A 13726-nucleotide genomic window follows, 5' to 3' on the forward strand; every position below is an offset into this window, starting at 1 on the left:
TACATGGGGATAAGGTGTGGTACATGGGGATAAGGTGTGGTACATGGCTTCCCTGGTGGCTCAAATGGTAAAGCGTCTGCCTGCGATGTGGAAGACCTGGGTTCAATGCCTGGGTCAGGAAGATCCTCTGGAGAAGGAAATGGCAACCCACTCTAGTACCCTTGCCTGGAAAATCCCATGGACGGAGGATCCTTGTATGCTGCAGTCCGTGGGGTCATAAAGAGTCGGACACAACTGAGCAACTTCGCTTTCCTTGATAGGGATAAGACTTTAAAATGTATTTGTTCATCTTCCTGCATAATGAGTGTTATTTAGTGTGTCATCTAAAAAGGCAAAGTGTAAATACATGAGATTCCACTCTAACAAATCTAAAATAAAACCTTTTGTGCTGTTTTCCAAAGCCCTCTACTGGACACCCTGGATCAAGCAATTCTTTTACATGAAAACGTTTTTATTTTATTATTTTTTGGCCATGCTACGTGGCTTGCAAAACCTTAGTTCCCCAGCCCAGAGTTGAACCCGGGCCCCCATTAGTGGAAGCACAGAGTCTTAACCACTGGCCCTCCAAGGAATTCCCTATACAAATGTTTTTAAGTTAATATAATAGATATTTTTTCTAGAGCCTTCTGTACCCAAAAGAATTAGACCAAGGAAAACAGAACCTCCAATAAGGGGGAAAAACCCACTTCCTGAAATAGCTAAATATTACATTATCACCATTGACATTTATTTTTGTGTATATAAAAGTGTTTATCATTAGCAAGTATTTGTATGAAAAGATATCTTCATAATGAAGATTAATATTCATCATATCAGCTAATTACTTAGACTTAATATATTGTTCTTGTTTAGTTGCTAAGTTGTGTCCAACTCTTTTGCAACCCCATGGACTGTAGCCTGTCAGACTCCTCTGTCTGTGGGATTTCCCAGGCAAGAATACTGGAGTGGGTTGCCATTTCCTTCTCCAGGGAATCTTCCCATCTGAGGGACTGAATCCATGTCTCTGCATTAGCAGGCAGATTCTTTACCACTGAGCCACCAGGGAAGCCTAGACTTAATATACTGTGAATTAAATTATGATTTCTAAGATGTTATAATATATATCACCAAATTTTTCACACTACCCAACTAATTATTTAGACAAATGTTAGTTACTACCTCCCCCCACCAGTTTTGTTATGAAACATCACTGTATTTTATTTTTAGACTTGAAATGATTGTTCAAAAAGTATTGATTCAAAAAAAAAAAAAGTATTGATTCGGTGGTTGCAAAATCTTGAGATGTTCAGTATAGTGATGCAGTTTCCTTTTTGCTGTCACAATTCAGTGTCAAAACAAAAATAATTCTATATTTTATATGATGCAAATGGTATAAAATTCACAAAGCATAACTATGGTTATGCTTTATTTACAGATTCAATAAATTACTTGCATATAGCTAATATAAATGTAAAAATAAATCCTGGGCCCTGAAATCTGTCCAGCTTCCTTTTTGTGTCAGGAGAGAAAAGGCTCAAGCTCATACTTTTTGATCAACTCTTGGACCTGGCAATGAGGTGGCTAAGTGCCTAAGAGACCACAAGGTTATAGGAGAACTGAAGGGAACTGACTTCTTGGTCTGAGCACAGAAGAGTTTGCATACCTCTGGCCTCTATGGGGAGGTAGGGACAGGAGAATGGGTTTCATGCATAACAGCTCCCTCTTTGAAAAGGAAATCAAAAAAATTGTAAAGGGACATTTAATATCTCAATCTTTGGGCTTCCCTGGTGGCTCAGAGGTTAAAGCGTCTGCCTGCAATGCAGGAGACTGGGGTTCAATCCCTGGGTCGGGAAGATCCCCTGGAGAAAGAAATGGCAACCCACTCCAGTATTCTTTGCTGGAGAATCCCATGGAAGGAGGAACCTAGTGGACTACAGTCCATGGGGTCGCAAAGAGTCGGACACCACTAAGTGACTTGACTTGACTTGACTTAATGTCTCGATCTGGCTTCTATAAGAATTATTACCCCCAAAATAATGTATTCTCACAGAAATTTGTTTTTTCAGGTTATTAACTGCCTACTCCATTGTATTTTTTAAAATATTGTTATCTAACCAAGTAAAATAAATCCAGGGGTCCCGAAATCCACATGTTAGTTTACTAAGCCCTGATTTTTCTTATAATATTCCTACTGTGCTTCTTGACATTCAGTGTTAAAAAATAATGAGACCCACCTGGAGCTCAAGTGGCATTTTTTTTTAATGCCATAAGTCTTGTGTTAATTTCAAAGTTTATACAATATATTTGGTAACTCTGGAAAGTCATTAACTATCTTCTGATTTGTGAATAGTGTTCTTAGTAGGTAAATAAACTCAGAAAAAGCTCTGAATAATTGTGTGAATAATTCTTCATTCCAAATGAACATGTGCTCGCTCAGGTGTCACTTTTGGTGGAAAAAAGACCACTGAGCTTGTCCTCCTGGTGCAGCAGTATCAAACCTGAACAAAGCCAACTATATCTGTATCAAAACCTCTGCAAATCTTGGTCTTCTCTGACACCTATTGCTTTATCATTTGGTTGGGAAATCATTGAAGATACTCAGGTTTCTAGTTCAGGCAAATGTGCCATGTTGAAATCAGTAGCAACTATAATCTGAACTCAAAAATATAAATAAACTACATGTTTTCTTTACAAATATTGTTATTATTTTTATGCTACAGGCATAGACTATAAAATTATTATAACACATCTATGATGCTGTGTACATTACCTGAGACTTTACTGTTGGTTTTTTTGCGTCATGGAGCAGCCCTCACAATAATTCTCTCTCTGGAGTTTAAGATACCACCTATTAAGAATGTCCCTAGGACTTCCCTGGCAGCCCAGTGGTTAACACTCTGTGCTTCCACTGCAGGTGGTGCACGTTCAGTCCCTGGTTACCTGGTCAGGGACCTAAGATCCTGCATGCTTCACAGCAAGGCCAAAACAAAACAAAAAGAATGCCCCCATATGTACTTCATTATATAGATAAACTATCAGTTATTGAACCTGCTGTTTCCAACTTTCTACTGTAATAGATTACTTCTATTCCATTACTTCCATTGTAATGGAATTACATCCATTACTTCCAAATCCTAGTAAAATTCATTACTTTCAACTGAAGCTCCAAATTTAATTGCACAAAGATTTTCTCCTGACCACTTTTCTGTTGGTGGTTCTAGATGTGATGAATATGTCACACAGTTGGATGAGATGCAGAGACAGTTAGCAGCTGCAGAGGATGAAAAGAAGACTCTAAACACTTTGTTACGAATGGCTATCCAGCAAAAACTCGCCCTGACCCAGCGGCTGGAGGACTTAGAGTTTGACCATGAGCAGTCCCGTCGCAGCAAAGGCAAACTTGGGAAGAGCAAGATCGGCAGCCCTAAAGTAAGTGGGGAGGCATCAGTCACCGTGCCCACCATAGACACTTACCTCCTGCATAGTCAGGGCCCACAGACACCCAACATTCGGGTCAGCAGTGGCACTCAGAGGAAAAGGTATGCATGCAGCGATCTTCATAGTATGGTGCAGTGGCCAGATTTTAGTTAACTGCAAAAATTAATGTGCTCTTATTGTGGAGGATGGAGGAAGGGAAGGAAGAGAAAAAGTGGGAGTGGGTATATAAATGGGCCTTGCCAATGTTGGTTTTTCCAAATTAAAACCTTTTGATCATTGTGTTTATTTGTTTCTGTCCCCCACACCCCATCTCTTGGTTAACCATAATATACTTTTCAAGTGTCTGTTAACATATTTGCTGTTCCTTGTATGCATAAATATGCCTCTCCCTTACCTCCAACCTAAAAATTGGTAGATGGAAAGTGGATATTAAGAATGAAGCTATGTTTTACATGGGTGATAATTTGAATGGTAATGGTGCTATTTACCAGCTTCTCTCTAATGAGGCAAGAATATGAATATGTTCTCTTAGGGGAACTTTTGTTCATATGCTGAAAACTGATGACCGACTGAAAGGAAATGTCTCTATTTCAGTCAAATAGAATGGAATATGTATAGTGTTTTTCTTAAAAGCAGATTTTTGTGCTTTTTCTTTTAGTATGTGAATATTGTTTTAAAAAATCACTCATAAGGTTATTAATGGCTTGATTTTATGACCTTTCTCTAGAGTCCTGGATGTTGAATTACTTACCCTGTATTTTTCAATTAAGAGTGAAATTTTATTTTAGGAGCTTTCAATTAAGAATCAAACAATATAAATATTTTCTGTTTGTGGTTCAAACTGACTAACTATAATAAATCTCTTTTCCAGTATCCAGTACAATTTCCAAATAGGGTTGTATCCTGGTATGGAAACTAAACATTTAGTGAAAATCTTGATTTCCTTGTTAAAAAATTAAATGCCAATATAAATAATGTTGTCACTGGTGAGGCTTTAAAAGGTAATTAAAGTAAAACTTTTTTGTTTCCTATATGTATTTTCTTGGATCTCCTGCAAGACAATTTTCACCTTCCCTTTGTGATCAGAGCCGTCCCAGGACTTCAGGGGCTTCCTACCTACAGAATTTATTAAGAGTTCCCCCTGATCCCACCTCCACAGAGTCATTTCTTCTGAAGGGCCCCCCTTCCATGAGTGAATTCATCCAAGGGCACCGGCTCAGCAAGGAAAAAAGGTTAACCGTGGCTCCACCAGGTAAACACTTTTTCCTTGGGTGCATGTGATGCAAATGATGAGTTGAATAGACCAACTCTCCCCTTCCTTCCAGCTACTCACACCCTCCCATCCACAGAGTCTAACTTTGATGATGATAAATTCCTACTGTTAAAGTAAAAACACCTTTATCCTTTGCTTCCTGATTCCTTCTTTACTCAGCGAGACAGCCATTTCAGGCGTCTCCAGGGACTTCCCTTCTTAGCAGCCAAGGATGAAAATGAGAGTTGGAAGGAATGGGATAGATGAAGGGAGGCTAGCAGCAGGCACAATGCAAGACACACAGTCCTCTTTGCAGTTTGGTAGCTCCTAGCAATTCTGTCTTGGTCAAATTTTGACATTTTCTTCTGATCATTTTTAACATAATTTCAGTCAAGGGAGCCATCTTTATAAAAAGCTCTTTGGGCTGATCTCCTTTTGCAGTGACTCAGAATGTCTTCTCAATTATTGAAAATATACAAGTAAAATCCTCTGAGGTTTTGCTCCTCAGGAACATTGAGGTCTTAATATAATGTTCTTATAGTTTGTAAGCCCTTATTGATTTGTGCTTATCAGCATGCTCACAACTTATTTTAGCTTCACCGTTTTGCATTTTTCTAATATTTTTTATTTTTTCTCTGAAGGGCCTCATTTGAAAATATGACTTCTGGCAGATAAACATCATTCTTTTGGGAAATCCCTGCATGTTAACTATAGGTCAAGAGGTGGTGCACTTGAATTCTGTGAAACAAAATACGCCCAAAGGCAGCTGTTATTAGCCTATCTAAGAAATGAAAAATTAAAAACTAATTCTAGTTAGTTGTCAACAGTTAGAAATTCAAGAGATTTCACCGGGACAGCTGTATTTCTGGCCTCCCTTGAATGATCCTGGCAGCCTTAAGTCTGCATTCATGCATTTCAGCAACCTGCTGGAGCTCTGTAGTGGCTGCTGCTTTTACACAGGGCAAACTGCAGTTTACCACAGGTCCCCTCACTGCCAATTACATATACCCAGCCTGCTGCACTTGTTTCTGTTGTCATCTGGCCCCTAATGTAATCTTTGAGTTTGTTACCTTTGCCACACACACAAACACACAAATTTTTAATTACTTCAATTTTACCTTAATTCCTTTTTGGAAACCTCAGCCTTTGGATCTCTAATACTGTACTTCCCTTATCTCATTCATGAATCAGCCTACTGATTGGGATTAAAAGATATGGTGTGAAAATTTATAGTACAAGTTAAACATTCTAAGAATCTTTGAGGACATAGGTAGTGTGATAAGGAGTTGGAGGAGACTAACAGCCAAAATGTTCACCTAAAATAAAAAGCCAAACTTTTCTGGAGGTTCCTCCTTTTGTGAGCTTTTTGCTGTTGTTTTAGACCCCTTTGGAAGCTACCTTGAAGTATTTGTGAGTCCCATAGTGGTCCTGATTCATCAGAACACCTAAGTTAAATAAAATCCAAAGATCTTATTGTGTTCCAACTGGACTTAGTAGCATTATCTCCTAGAACTTAGAAAAGAAATTCTGTGATTAATAAGTAAACCTATTGTATTTTAATTTTTAAAGTGATATATCAATAATACTAAAATTAATAATAAATATTAATATCAGCTATTTTCATTTTGTATATGACTATTTGTCCTTGTTTATGTTAATATCTATTTTACATCATAGTCATTACATTGCAGAAACCACTAACAGATATCATAAATTTTTCTGTTACTATCTAGTCTTATTTTTATTTTTAAAGGTTGTATCATAAATTTTACTTCAGATATTATCATTGCATTAATCACCACTTCCTCTCTTGTTAACCACTAGATGGTTTTCCATTATTTGTTATAAGATGCTATTAGAAATATCATGCATTCAACTTCTCATCTATTCCATTCTTTTTTCAAGAGTGAGATCACTGGGTTAAAGTATGAACATCTTTATGTTTTTTGGTCTATTTTGATGTTCTGATGTGATGTCCAAAAGGGCATATCAAAGTGCTGAAAGTCTTACATTTTCCCCATTTTCACACATTCTGAATCTTTCTGCTACTGCTAATCAGAATACATGAATGAGAATACTATTATGTGGCCTGAAATTCTTTAGTTTTGAATAATGAGAAAATGCCATAGACATTAGAAATGATTGCTATATATAAGATGAGATATAAATAATGTGGAATTCAGAATCATCATCAGGCCAGAAAAGCATTTTAATTACAACTTAGCATATTGATGAAACTTATATTTTAACCATTTATTTGAAGTTAAAATAATAAAAGTATGAAGGAAGTAAATCTGTTATTATAGCCTAAAGATTTTTCAATCTTATATCATGGAACCAACCAGATTAGTCCTTAATAAATTCTTAGATCAACCCAGCAACATTTTCTGAAAGGTTCTGTTTAAATAAATAGAAACTGATTAGCCATCTACACCAAACTGTACCTTCTACAAATATTTGATTATTGACAGTATATATTTTTCCTAGACTAAACTATATTGGATAAGGCATATTAAACATTATTTACAATGCTTTCACTATATAAAATGTTTCATTAAGCTGAGAGAGGGAAAGTGTGCCATTTATATCCAATCCTATGTTCTATGCAAGAATATCTTAAACCCATGGCAAGTAATAGGTTTTATGAGTATTTTTTATTCTTGCATTTAATATAAGTTATTGATTATGATAGATTTACTTGCTGGTAACAATCTATATTCTTCATTTTAAAAGGACGATTTCCTGTTAATTTATCAGAATTTTTTGATAGGCATTGTTTTCTAAAATGTATTTTTAATGTTTTCTACAATATATTTTTTAGTTTATTTTTTAGGTGATTTTAATTATTCTAGTAAATCTATATACAGATTGTTTCTATTGAGGATCATTGAAGAAATTAAATCAATGTAAATTATATTAGTCTAATTTGTTTTGGATTCTTTGGTTGAGGAATTCCGAGATATAAATCTAATGTAAATTTTTAAATAAAACATAGAATATTATTTACCATATATAGAATATTTACAAATAGATTTCACTTCTATGAGATGGTTAGCAGAAAACCCCATCTTCTTCAAGGCACAATTTCTCAATTTCTGGAAAATCAGTTCTAGAATAGGGCATTAATTTTCAAAATTAGTAGTCTGTTTTGTGCTAATTTATTAGTACATTGTTCTGATTGATTTCTAATATTAGTAAAACTTTGTGGAAGAAAATTCTGGCTATGACTCAGCCTCTGCTACCTCAGCTCTAGAAATTCCAGAGTTTCTGGCCGTGACTTATTGACTTTCTTTCTCCTGACTTATCTTTATGCAGCATACAGACTTCAACATCCTCCCCTCATGTAGCTTTGAAGAACTTGAATCAAAGGGTTCCCTTCTGATATCAACAAGTTTGCAATCAGACAGCAGATAGTATATCTGCATAATATTAGTGGTTATTTTGTAGCCAACATTTCATCTCAATGCCTTAACTACCTAGGTCTATGTAATTAATAGAAACTTACAATTTAATCAATAATTAAAATCAATCTACCAGAGTATATGAAAGTAATCTATTCAGATCATAGGCCAGAGATGTTATTTCTGTGGTAAAGACCTAACTGCACCATTTGTACAAGTGTATGAGGTTCCTGGACCCAATTGCAGCGTGAGGAGGGGGAGAAGGGAATGCTTCAGCACACCAAGCAGTTCTTTGATATCAGCTGGTTGCCATAGGAGTCAACTCAATTCTGACACTAGCTACCTGGAGATAGCATCCAGTTCCACACACTGAGGACTCAATCTGACAAGACTGCCCCACGCCCTCATCCCCACTTCTTAAGCCAATCAAAAGCCTGGGCTATTTATTACCTGTGTCTCTGACCTACCACTATAGATTGGAGTTCCCATGACCCCTCTTTAGACTTCAGATGCCAGTCCAAAGTCCAGGTTGTTTCCTTACTTCTGAACGACTGACTATAAACCAAAGGTTCCCACGACCTCTCTTCAGGTTCAGTTAATTTGCTACTTCCTCAATCACTGGTGTATTATTTAAAAAAAAAAAAAAAAGTAACTCAGGAACAGCCAGACAGAAGAGATTTGTAGGGCAAGAAACAAGGAAAGGTGCCACAGTGTGCCTACTCTTCTAGCGTGACACTCCTCCTGTAATCTCCATGTGTTCACCAACCCAGAAGTTCTGTGAACCCTGTCCTTTAAGATTTCTATGGCAGCTTCATTACAGAAGCATGAATTTGATTAAATCATTGGCCGTTTTGGTGATTGATTCAACCTTCAGGGGTTGAAACAGAAAGTTCCAACTCTAATTCTGTGGTTGGTTCCCCTGGCAACCAGCCTCCACCCTTAGGTGGGGTCCTAAAGTCATCTCATTAACACAAGAGACACTTTTGTCATTCTTAGCACTTAAGAAATTCCAACATTTGGGGAGCTAAGAGCCAGGAATCCTGGACAAAGACCAAATATACATTTCTTATAAATCATAGTATCGCAACAGGATAAATAAGAAATCTGAAACTTCAAAAAGCAAGCTTGAACTTTCTTCTTGAAGTAATAGACTGAGCAGTTTGCTCTTCATGAACTTGTGTTTTCCCTGTAGAAGCTTTTTCTTTTGAATGTTCTGCTTCCCGGTGTCATTTCAGTTCCTCTGTTCCTCCCTACCTCACTCTTTTCCTTCCTCCTCTCTCTCTGAAACCATTACTGAACTAATGTGAAAGAATGGTTTTGAAATGTGAAATTTTTCTACGATATTTTAGATCTTACCAATTTTTAAAGAAGCTCATAGAAATACATTAACCTTAGTATGTACTCACTCCTTTAGTAACAAACATGTTACTAAACATGTTCATTAGTGAAAATTGCCTTTGCATTTCCCTACATTCAAATAGTAAATATTGTATATGTGTTTGTTGTATTGCAAAATCTATATTCTTAAATATGTACCCAGATCACATTTCTTTCATTAACTCATTTTCTCATTCACTTGTTTGTCAAAATTTAGCAAAGTATATTGTGCACCTACTATGTGTCAGGCACTTTTTTTTGCTTTGGTATAATCCATGGGATTGCAAAGAGTTGGACATGACTGAGCGATTTTCATTTACTTACTTATGTATAATGTGAAAGTGTTAGTTGCTCAGTCATGTCTGACTGTTTGCAACCCCATGGACGGTATCCTGTTGGGCTCCTCACTCCATGGGATTCTCCAGGCAAGAATACTGAGTTGTTATTTCCTTCTCCAGGGGATCTTCCCAACCCAGTGATATTCAAGTAAAACATCAATCACCTCTGTTATCTCCTTTAAGGGGAGATAGATAGGCAAATAAGTAATGATATTAGTAAATATTCCTGGTAAATAGAAGGATTGGGGTAATGAGGAAATCCTGCCCAAAGAAATGCAAGTACTGGTCATGAGAGGTAACTGTAGACCTTAATAGGCAGAAGGCAGAGGTGCAGGTGTGGATAAAGAGAAAAGCCTTATAGGTGATCAGCTTGCACAAAGGCTGATGAATTAGGGGCTAGAAACTGGATCAGGACTTGGGAGTGGTGGGAATGACTCTAGGAAGGCAGACAGGGACTTGAAGGTAGAGGGCCAGGTTAGTGAGAGTAGACTTTATTCCAAGGGCACAGATAAGTTTTCAGAAGAGGAGAAGATTTTTAGTTTATAAGTCTACATAGTGTATTTAGTCTCCACCTGACAACGAGGTGGAGAGTGGATTAGATATGGGTAATGTTAACCGATGCTAGGAAAGATTGAAGGCAGGAGGAGAAGGGGACAACAGAGGATGAGATGGTTAGATGGCATCACTGATGTGATCGGCATGAGTCTGAGTAGGCTCCAGGAGCTGGTGATGGACAGGGAAACCGGGCATGCTGAAGTCCATGGAGTTGCAAAGAGCTGGACATAACTAAGTGACTAAACTGATTGATTGACTGAATGTTACCAAAAAACTGGGTTCTCCTCTTGATGAGTGTCAAGCCAAAACACAACTGAAACCATATAACTCAGATTGGGACTTGAACCCATGGTCTTTTAACTGATATCACACTTAATTTCAGGACTTAATGAAACTCAGTTTCTTGAAGTCCCATCACAGAAATAATTCATTGAGAGACAAAGAGATAGGTAAGAAATGGATTTATTTAGCGAGAAATATACTCGCTAAATAAAGAGTGTGGGCCATCTCAGAAGGCAAGAACAGCCCCTGAGTATGGCGTGGTTAGTGTTTTTATGGGCTGGGTAATTTCATAGGCTAATGACTGGAAGGATTATTCCAACTATTTTGGGGAACGGACAGGTTTTTCCAGGAGTTGGGTCACTGTCCTCTGTTTTGCCTTTGATGATCAGCCTCAGAACTGTGATGGTGCTGGTGGGTGTGTCATTTAGCATATGCTAGTGTACTCAGTTCAGTTCAGTTGCTTAGTCCTGTCTGACTCTTTGTGACCCCATGGACTGCAGGACTCTAGGCTTCCCTGTCCATCACCAGCACCCGGAGCTTGCTCAGAGTCATGTCCACTGAGTCTGTGATGTCATCCAACCATCTAATCCCTCTGTTGTCCCCTAATGCTTTCAGTCTTTACCAGCATCAGGGTCTTTTCCAGTGAGTCAGTTCTTTGCATCAGGTGGCCAAAGTATTAGAGCTTCAGCTTCAGCATCAGTCCTTCCAATGAATATTCAGGACTGATTCCCTTTACGATTGCCTGGTTTGATATCCTTGCAATCCAAGGGACTCTGAAAAGTCTTCTCCAACACCAGTTCAAAAGCATCAATTCTTCTATGCTTAGCTTTCTTTGTGATCCAACTCTCACATCCATACATGACTACTGGAAAAACTATAGCCTTCACTAGATGGAACTTTGTCAGCAAAGTAATGTCTCTGCTTTTCAGTATGCTGTCTAGGTTGGTCATAGCTTTACTTCCAAGGAGCAAGCGACTTATAATTTCATGGCTGCAATCACCACAGCAGTGATTCTGGAGCCCAACAAAATGAAGTCTGTCACTATTTCCGTTGCTTCCCATCTATTTGCCGTGAAGTGATGGGACCAGATGAAATTATCTTCATTTTTTGAATGTTGAGATTTAAGCCAGCTTTTTCACTCTCTACTTTCACTTTCATCAAGAAGTTTTTTAATTCCTCTTCGCTTTCTGCCTTAACGGTGGTGTCATCTACATATCTGAGGCTATTGATATTCCTCCCTGTAATCTTGATTCTAGCTTGTGCTTCATCCAGCCCAGCATTTCACATGATGTACTCTGCATGTTAAATAAGCAGGGTGACAAAATGCAGTTTTGATGTACTCTTCTCCCAATTTGGAACCAGTCCATTGTTCTATGTCCGTTCTAACTGTTGCTTCTTCACCTGCATACAGATTTCTCAGGAGGCAGGTAATGTGGTCTGGTATTTCCTACTCTCGAAGAATTTTCCACAGTTTGTAGTGATCCACACAGTCAAAAGCTTTGGCATAGTCAATAACGCAGAAGTAGATGTTTTTCTGGAACTCTCTTGCTTTTTCAACGATCCAGCAGATGTTGGCAATTTGATCTATGGTTCCTCTGCCTTTTCTAAATCCAGCTTGTACATCTTGAAGTTCTCAGTTCACATACTGTTGAAGCCTGGCTTGTAGAATTTTGAGCATTACTTTGTTAACATGTGAAATGAGTGCAATTGTGCAGTAGTTTGAGCATTCTTTGGCATTGCCTTTCTTTGGAATTAGAATGAAAACAGACCTTTTGCAGTCCTATGGCCACGGCTGTGTTTTCCAAATTTGCTAGCATATTGAGTGCAGCACTTTCACAGCATCATCTTTTAGGTTGAAATAGCTCAGCTGGAATTCCATCACCTCCACTAGCTTTGTTCATAGTGATGCTTCCTAAGGCCCCCTTGACTTCACCTTCCAGGATGTCTGGTTCTAGGTGAGTGATCACACCATCATGGTTATCTGGGTCATGGTGATCGTTTTGTATAGTTCTTCTAAGTATTCTTGCCACCTCTTCTTAATATTTGCTGCATCTGTTAGGTCCATATGATTTCTGTCCTTTATTGTACCATTCTTTGCATGAAATGTTATCTTGGGGTCTCCAATTTTCTTGAAGAGATCTCTAGTCTTTCCCATTCTAATGTTTTCCTCTATTTCATTACATTGATCACTGAGGAAGGCTTTCTTATCTCTCCTTGCTATTCTTTGGAACTCTGCATTCAGATGGGTCTATCTTTCCTTTTCTCCTTTGCCTTTCACGTCTTTTCTTTTCTCAGCTATTTGTAAGGCCTCCTTGGACAAGTATTTTGCCTTTTTGCATTTCTTTTTCTTGGGAATGGTCTTGATCACTGCCTCCTGTACAGTGTCACGAACCTCCATCCACAGTTCTTCAGGCTCTCTGTCTATCAGATCTAATCCCTTGAATCTATTTGTCACTTCCACTGTATTAATCATAAAGGATTTGATTTAGGTCACAGAGCGACTGAACTGAACTGAACTGAATGGTCTAGTGGTTTTCCCTACTTTCTTCAATTTAAGTCTGAATTTTGCAGTAAGGAGTTCATGATCTGAGCCACAGTCAACTCCCAGTCTTGTTTTTGCTGACTGTATAGAGCTTCTCCATCTTTGGCTGCAAAGAATATAATCAATCTTTTTCAGTATTGACCATCTGTGTTATCCATGTATAGAGTCTTCTCTTGTGCTGTTGGAAGAGGGTGTTTGCTATGACCAGTGTGGTCTCTTGGCAAAACTCTATTAGCCTTTGCCCTTACTTCATTTTGTACTCTGAGGCCAAACTTACCTGTTACTCCAGGTTATCTCTTGACTTCCTACTTTTGCATTCCAGTTGCCTCTGATGAAAAGGACATCTTTTTTGGGTGTTAGTTCTAGAAGGTCTTGTAGGTCTTCATAGAACTGTTCAACTTCAGCTTCTTCAGCATTAGTGGTTGGGGCATAGACTTGGATTACTGTGTTATTGAATGGTTTGCCTTGTAAACAAACAGAGATCATTCTGTCATTTTTGAGCTTGCACTCAAGTACTGCATTTCAGACTCATTTGTTGACTATGAAGGCTATTCCATTTCTT

At 38.0% G+C, this 13726-nt stretch overlaps 1 protein-coding gene across 3 annotated transcripts in view; it reads left to right on the forward strand.

The window, feature by feature from the left end:
* LOC120858537 (protein bicaudal D homolog 1) overlaps positions 1–13726 on the forward strand; it is a 252137-nt gene that overhangs the window by 210550 nt on the left and 27861 nt on the right. For 2 of the 3 annotated variants that reach the window (XM_040234664.1, XM_040234665.1), the window contains exon 7: positions 3201–3408. In XM_040234664.1, coding sequence (XP_040090598.1) covers positions 3201–3408 — 208 coding nt within the window. Of the gene's footprint in view, positions 1–3200; positions 3519–4475; positions 4670–13726 lie in introns of all 3 variants that reach the window. The other variant, XM_040234666.1, reaches the window with a different exon arrangement.

This window comes from Oryx dammah, unplaced genomic scaffold, assembly GCF_014754425.2.
Source record: "Oryx dammah isolate SB20612 unplaced genomic scaffold, SCBI_Odam_1.1 HiC_scaffold_29, whole genome shotgun sequence".
NCBI lineage: Eukaryota > Metazoa > Chordata > Mammalia > Artiodactyla > Bovidae > Oryx > Oryx dammah.